General features: G+C 44.7%; 1 protein-coding gene across 1 annotated transcript in view; it reads left to right on the forward strand.

Annotated features, from left to right (window-relative positions):
* EMWEY_00021610 (CCR4-Not complex component, Not1 domain-containing protein, conserved, putative) overlaps positions 1-6,064 on the forward strand; it is a gene marked incomplete at both ends in the record, with an annotated part of 9,123 nt that extends 3,059 nt beyond the window's left edge. Inside the window, 8 exons of the mRNA XM_013480549.1 lie at positions 500-1,103; positions 1,241-1,487; positions 1,725-1,795; positions 2,139-3,023; positions 3,284-3,449; positions 3,614-4,182; positions 4,306-5,332; positions 5,901-6,064. Coding sequence (XP_013336003.1) covers positions 500-1,103; positions 1,241-1,487; positions 1,725-1,795; positions 2,139-3,023; positions 3,284-3,449; positions 3,614-4,182; positions 4,306-5,332; positions 5,901-6,064 — 3,733 coding nt within the window. The remainder of the gene's footprint in view (positions 1-499; positions 1,104-1,240; positions 1,488-1,724; positions 1,796-2,138; positions 3,024-3,283; positions 3,450-3,613; positions 4,183-4,305; positions 5,333-5,900) is intronic.
* Positions 6,065-7,341: the final 1,277 nt, after the last annotated feature.

The following is a 7,341-nucleotide window of genomic DNA, read 5'->3' on the forward strand; positions in this document are numbered from 1 at the left end:
TTGTATGTGTATACAGGAATAAACCATTAAGATCTAAGCATATAAATCTAAAAAAACTTCTTCTTCGTGCATATAGCTTAGGTCATTTAGTTGCTGTCTTACCATTTGTTTGTCGTGTCTTGGAGGCAATTTCTTCATCAAGAGTATTCAAGTTGCCTAATCCATGGACTGCTGCACTTATTAATCTATTAGCCGAACTACATAGATTACCTCATCTAAGGTAATTCTTTTCTTGTGCTGCTGCTGTTGTTGTTGTTGCTGTTGCTGCTGCTGCTGTTGTTGATGGGAGAGGTGGTGCTGCTGCAGATCGGGGTGATGGTGATGTAGCTGTTGCTGCTTATTCCTATATATAGATGGTGCTGCTGCTGTTGCTGCTATTGTTGCAGCTTCCCGTACATCATTTTATTTCTCTTAATTTCCCTAAATAAACTAATTAAATTAAATTAAATTAAATTAAATTAAATTAAATTAAATTTATATTTATTTATTTTGTGTACAGGACGAATCTATTATTTGATATAGAAGTACTATTTAAACGTCTTGATCTAAGTGTATCAAATTATGGATATGAGAAATGCGTGTTACCTCAGCAGCCGTTGCCAGTAGACAGTGCAGATTTTGTTGCTAGACCTCAGCAGCAGCAGCAGCAGCAGCATCAGCAGCAGCAGCATGATGCGGCAGCAGCAGCTGCTGCAGCTGCAGCTGCAGCTGCTGCTGCCGCTGCTGTACGAGGTGGACAGGTGCAACAACAACAACCGGGCGCAGGATTATTTGCTGCAGATGATAGAGGTGTACGAGCACTTGGGTTGCTCCTCCAGCAGCAGCAGCAGCAACACCGATTCGGCAGTACAGGTCTACCTCTTGATACGCAGCAGCAACGTGTTTTCGATGCTGCTGCAGCAGCTGCAGCAGCAGCAGCTGCCGCACATACACCGGGGACAACTCCTGCAAGAGCTGCTCTGCAGCAGCAGCAGCAGCAATCGTTTGTTGATGCTGTACCACGGATGGACTCCGCAGCAGCAACTGCAGCAGCAGCTGCTGCAGCAGCAAGAAGGGGGGCAGCAGGAGCAGAATCCTTCGCCCCTGTGGCATCAACCTCACATGTTCGTCTTCATTTCTGCTGCTGCTATTGCTGCTGTTGTTGGTACTGTTGCTGCTTTTGCCGCTGTATAGTATGCCGTGTATAGGCACCTGTTTGTTATGCTTTTACGTTTTTCTTTTTGTGTTATTTTGTTTGCAGTCTCCTCTCCGTCTAGGTTCTGCTGGAGCCCCTGCAGCAGCAGCAGCAGCTGCTGCTGCAGCAGCAGCAGCAGCAGCAGACCCATCACCTGCAGGAAGAGATACTCTGCTGCAGTCCCTTCGTTCTTGTGTTGTTGTGTCTCCTTCTATTGCTCTCTTTGCCTTACAACCATCACTCAAGGCTGTCGTCCCTGTTGCTGTAGAAAGAGCTATTCGCGATATCATCTCCGCTGTTGTTGAACGATCAGGTACGCTGCTGCTGGTGCTTGTGCTGCTGCTGTTGCTGCTTGTGCTGCTGCGGTTGCTGCTTGTGCTGCTGCTGCTGCTGCTGTTGCTTTTTGTAGCTTTTCTTGTTATAGAATAGTTATCTTTATATATCTTTGTTTTCTCTGCTGCTGCATCTACCGTTGCTCTCACTCCTGCTGCTGCTGCTCTTATAGTATAATAATATATTATTGATGTGTATGTGTATTGTGTGCTTGCAGTATCAATATCTTGTGTAGCAACACGTGAATTAGTATGCAAGGATTTTTGTGTAGAGAAGGAAGAAGCATTAGTAAAAAGAGCAGCACATTTAATGGTTACTTCCTTAGCTGGATCATTAGCTCTTGTTACATGCAGAGAACCATTAAGGGTTTCTCTTACACAACATTTACGTCAATTATTACAACCAGCTACACATAATAAAGATGATGCAGATCTGGTTAGTTCCTCCTCTATTACCTTTTCCCCCCCTTCCCCCTTTTATTGGATAGATTACTCTTATAATTCATTATATATCTTTTTATTTCCCTTAATAAAATATAATTAAATAAGGGTTAAATTTTTTTTTTTTTTTTTTTTTTTTTTTTTTTTTTTTTTTTTTTTTTTTTTTTTTTTTTTTTTTTTTTTTTTCTCAGGCCTTAGTGGAGCAGGTGGCCCATATAGTTGGCGCGGATAATCTTGAATTAGGCTGTGCGGTGATCGAGCAGGCGGTGGTGGAGAAAGTACTACGAGATATAGATGTAGCAATAGGTCCATCCTTAGCAGCAAGAACGCATGCAAGAGAGAGAGGATTATTATTTATAGATCCTCAGTTTATACACTGCAGCGGTAGCAACAGCAACAGCAGCACAAGCAGCAAATGGCCTATGGCATTACCTGATCCTCTTAAACCTAGACCGTCACTTTGTACTAGACAATTACAGGTCTATAAGGACTTTCTTGCACTTGGGCCATTAAGGAAGATGCAACAATCTGCAGCAGCAGCAGCAGCAGCAGCAGCAGCGGCTCAACAGCAGCAGCAGCAACAACAGCATCAACAGGCGGCAGCTGTTGGACTTGCAGCACAAGCATTAGCGGGAGGTGCAGCAGCTGGAGCATTACTAAGACAACAACAACAGCAACAGCAGCCTGCAGCTTTCGCCGCTGCTGCAAGAGTACAACAGCAGCAACAGCAGCAGCAGCAGGTGGATTTGGCGAAGCTACGAAGTCTGTCTTCCCAAGAATTGGATGTGCAGCAGCAGCAGCAAAAGTTGCTGTTATCTCGTGTTGCAGCATCAAACTCACCGGCATCTGCTGCTCTTGCTGCATCGTCTGTATCATCTTCAGCATCATCAGCAGCAGCAACAGCAGCAGCAGCAGCAGCAGCAATACGTGAACCTTTACCTATACCTGCTGCGGGTTCTCTTAGTAATGCTGATGTTGTTGCTCGTTTTGACGATTGTTTAAATTTAATTAAAGAGGAAGTTATCGCTATTTTTGCTTGTCCTCCTGTTATGCCGTCAAGCCCACATACAGAGAGGGTACATTGCTGCTGCTGCTGCTATTGTTGTTGCTGCTGCTACTGCAGCTTGTATTGTTGTAGCTGCTGTGTGTTCTACCTTTGCTGCTGGTTGGTAGTTGATTGATATGCTGTTCTCTCAACTCCTTTTGCTGCTGCTGCTGCTGCTGTTCTTGTGTGCAGTTCTCGTCTCCAGTTGGCTGCCGTGCTGCAGCAACGCCCGTTCCCCGATGCAGTACAGCGGCACTGTTAGTTGCTGCTTGCTTACCATCGGATGCGCAGCTCTTTGTGCTGCTAGAGTCTGCTCTTGCTATAGCAGCAGCAGCAGCAGCAGAAGCCGAAGCAGCAGCACTCCTTGCTCATAGAGTGATGCGAGCTATGCTTGCTGCTGCCTCTTCCTTCCAAACACGTCCTTCGCATTCTCCTATTAGAGGGGTTGATAGAGTCTGTAAGGCATAAACCCTAAACCCTAAACCCTAATTCTTAAGAACAAGGGGAGATTTCCTGCTGCTTTCTTGTTGCTGGTTGTGCTGCTGCTAATCTACCTATACACCTACATACGTAGAACACTTATTCTGTTCCTTGCTGCGGCTTCTGTTCTTGCTGCTGCAGCTCTCTATTTGGAGGTATATGCTGCACTACTGGAGGGTCTACAGTCTGGCCGGGTTGAAGTGCGGCGTCTATGCACCGATGTGTTTACCCTAACATGTTCAACAGCAGCAGCAGCAGCAGCAGCAGGTTCCGGTACGGGAGGTGGACCCTTGGGTTCTGCTGCTGCGACGGCTGCAGCAGCTGCTGCTGCTGCAGCAGCTGCTGGAAACACAAGTCCCGCGGCAGCAGCTGCAGCAGCAGCTGCAGCAGCTGCAGCAGCACAATCGGCAAGCCGCCGCAGCAGTGTTGCTGTCGCTGCAGTGCTGTTGCGGTATGGTCTTGTTGCTGCAGCAGATGTTGATGCTTACTTAGGTAAAGAAGTACAAAGGCATGCAGCCAGACAGGGAGGAGGCTTCCTAGAGTTCGCTATTGCGCTTCTACGGCTGCTGCAAGAGCAGAAGTGCTGCAACGAAGCAGATTGGCCTCTTACTCTTGCTGCTATTGCTGGAGCACAACTGACACCGCAGCAGCAGCAGCTGGAAGAGTCAAGAAACAGACTTACAGAGGCATTCAAGGCGGAACAGCCACAGGTGTGTCGCTGCTGCTCCTGCTGCTGCTTCTTTTGGTCCTGTTGCTGCTGTTTGTGTTGCTGCGCGTTCTGCTGCTGCTGTTGTGCATGGAGGTGTATTGATGTGTGGGTGTGATGGATACAGGAAGATCCTCCGGTGTACAGCTTGTTGGCGTTGGTGCAGCAGCAGCAGCAGCAGCAGCAGAATCATCAGCAGCCGATAGTGCGTCAGCTGGCATGCTTGCCTCGTGTGTCACGGCAGCAGCAGCAGCTGGTGGAGCGTGTGTTCCGTGATTGGTTGCTCCTATGTGCTGCAACATCTGGTGGGGGTGCAGCAGCAGCAGCAGCAGCCGCAGCAGCAGCAGAACGCAGCTTTGTTGTAAGAGCAACATTCTTCCAGCGTATCTCTCATCAGGGATTACTGCGGATGGATGGTAACACCGATCGCTTCTTTGCTGTTTCCTTGAAGCTAGCTGTTGCTGCTGCTATTGCGCCCTTATCTGCTGCATCAGCAACAGCAGCACCTGCAGCAGCAGGAGCAGCACCGGAAGATGGCTCATCACCAGCATCATCGGCAGCAACCGCAGCAGATGCCTCTGCAGCAACACCAACAACACCATCATCAGCAGCAACACAAGCAGCACCAGGGGTTCCTCGTGTAGATGAGCAACCAGAAGAAGTAAGAGAATTATGTGTATTAAGCTTAGATGGTTTTGTTAAGATGATTGTTGGAATGATGGCATTAGTAGACCCTAATCAGATATCTCCTGTAACGATACTACAAAGAGCAACAGCAATAATATGTAGGGCAATTCATGAGGAAGCAGAAGTACCAGCAGCAGCAGCTGCTGCAGCAGGTGATGATGATGCAGCAGCTGCAGCAGTAGCAGCAGCTGCAGCGGGAGCAGCAGCAGAGCGTCAAAGGGCATATTATAGAATATTTTTATTGTTATTAAAGGAGTTGGTTGTGGATATAGAGGATAATCAGCATCATAATAATAATCATCCTCATCATCCCCATCATCCCCATCCTCACCATCCTCAGCAGCAGCAGCAGCAGCATGGGCAAGAGATGCATGCATTGGCATGCTTACAGACGTTAGGAGAACGTTTAGTAATATTATCTCCTCTACGTGTTCCTTCTTTTGCCTTTGCATGGCTAGATCTAATAGGTCATTATATGCTGCTGCCTCGTCTAGCAGGCAGCAGCAGCAGACGTTGCTGGTTGCTGCTGTTGCAATTATTAAAGGAATGGTTTATGTTTTTACGTCCTTTTATAATACGCGAATATCTACCTGCTGCAGTAAAGAAATTATATGATGGTACATTACGTCTGCTGCTTGTGCTGCTGCACGATTTCCCTGAATTCCTCTGCTGCTTCCATTTTGAATTATGCGAATGCTTACCATTTAATTGTGTACAATTAAGGAATTTAATTTTATCTGCATTCCCTCGTTCTATGAAATTACCTGATCCTTTCTTACCTAATCTAAAGGTTGATTTATTACCAGAGATAAGGATATTACCTGCTGTTTATACTCCTTTCCCTCTTATATTATTTAAGAAAGGAATTAAACAAATTGTTGATCTTTATCTTATTCATAAAAATTACTCATTATTACCACAACTACTTAAGAGATTACTCCTTCCTCCTTCTCTTGCTCTTACAACAGGAACTAAGTATGATATTACCATTATTAATGCTCTTCTTCTTTATCTAGGGACTGCGCCTCTTACCAGACAACAGCAACAGCAACAGCAAGGTGCAGCAGCAGGGGGAGAAGAGGGGGCGGGAGGAGATGGTCTTACAACTTCTCCACAACAGCAGCAACCTAAAACATCAACAACAGGAGGATCACCAGCTGGTTCACCAGCAGCAGGAGGCAGCAGCAACAGCAGCATGAATGCTTGTGGTTGTTCACAGGAGATAGTATTATATCTGTTTAGAGAGGCAGACATGGAGGGTCGTTATTTATTATTAAATTCAATAGCTAATCATTTACGTTATCCTAATGCCCATACACATTTCTTCTCCTGCCTACTTTTATGGTTATTTATTGAAAGTAATAATGAATGTATTAAGGAACAAATTACTCGTGTATTATTAGAGAGACTAATTGTGCATAGACCTCATCCATGGGGCCTCCTCATTACCTTCATTGAACTTATTAAAAACCAACGGTAAGAACCATACATGTATAAACCCTAATAAACACTAAACCCTAATAAACCCTAATAAACCATAAAAAACCCTAAATAGCATTACACCCTAGGAATGGATTATTTTACACACAGATGTGTTGAACCCTTACTAGGGTTTAGTTAGTAGGGTTTGTTAGTAGGGTTTGTTAGTAGGGTTTGGTAGGGTTTATGCATCACACATGAATATATACGCATTTAAAATATTAGGACAAAATACGAAATAATAAAAGTAAAAAAATAAATAAATAACAAGAATTGAATTGTTTCTTTTTGTCTTTTTCTTTTTATCTTCAGGTTTAAGTTCTGGGAGTGCTCGTTTGTTTCTGCTGCTCCTGAAGTTGAGAAGTTATTCCAATCTGTTGCTGAGACATGTTTATATCAGGCATCGGATCGGCAGCAGCAGCAGCAGCAGCAGGAGCAGCAGCAGCAACAGCAGCAGGAACAGCAGCAGCATCAGCAGCAGCTGGCCCAGGCCGCGAGGTAAAGAGAGAGGAAGAACTCGTCAATCGCTACTTTGGTGCTGTTTGCTGTTGTAGCTGCAACAGCAGCAGCAGCACCAGCAGCAGCAACAACAACAACTAAACAGCAAGAGCAGCAACAGCAGCAGCAGCAACAGCAGCAGCGCTGTGGCTTGTTTTTTCGGGTGTTAATAGAAGGAATTTGTGCTGTTTATTGTTACTGCTGCTTTGCTGCTTATGTTTTTCTTTATGCATACATCTATGTTTTATATACATAGATGTATATTTATATATTTATTTATTTATGTTTATTTATGTTTATGTTTATATTATTATATATTTATTTATATTATTATATATACTATATTAACAAATTATATTCTCAAAAACTTTATAAATGTTGAACAAAGCACAACTCTCCTTAGGGTTTAGGGTTTTAGGGTTTAGGGTTTAGAGTAGTCAGCGGAGCCTTTGTAGGCTTTTGGTCTAGTTTGTTGGCTCCCCTCTTAGGGATTAGTGTT

This window comes from Eimeria maxima, genomic scaffold (assembly GCF_000499605.1).
Source record: "Eimeria maxima Weybridge genomic scaffold, Emw_scaff204, whole genome shotgun sequence".
Lineage (NCBI taxonomy): Eukaryota > Apicomplexa > Conoidasida > Eucoccidiorida > Eimeriidae > Eimeria > Eimeria maxima.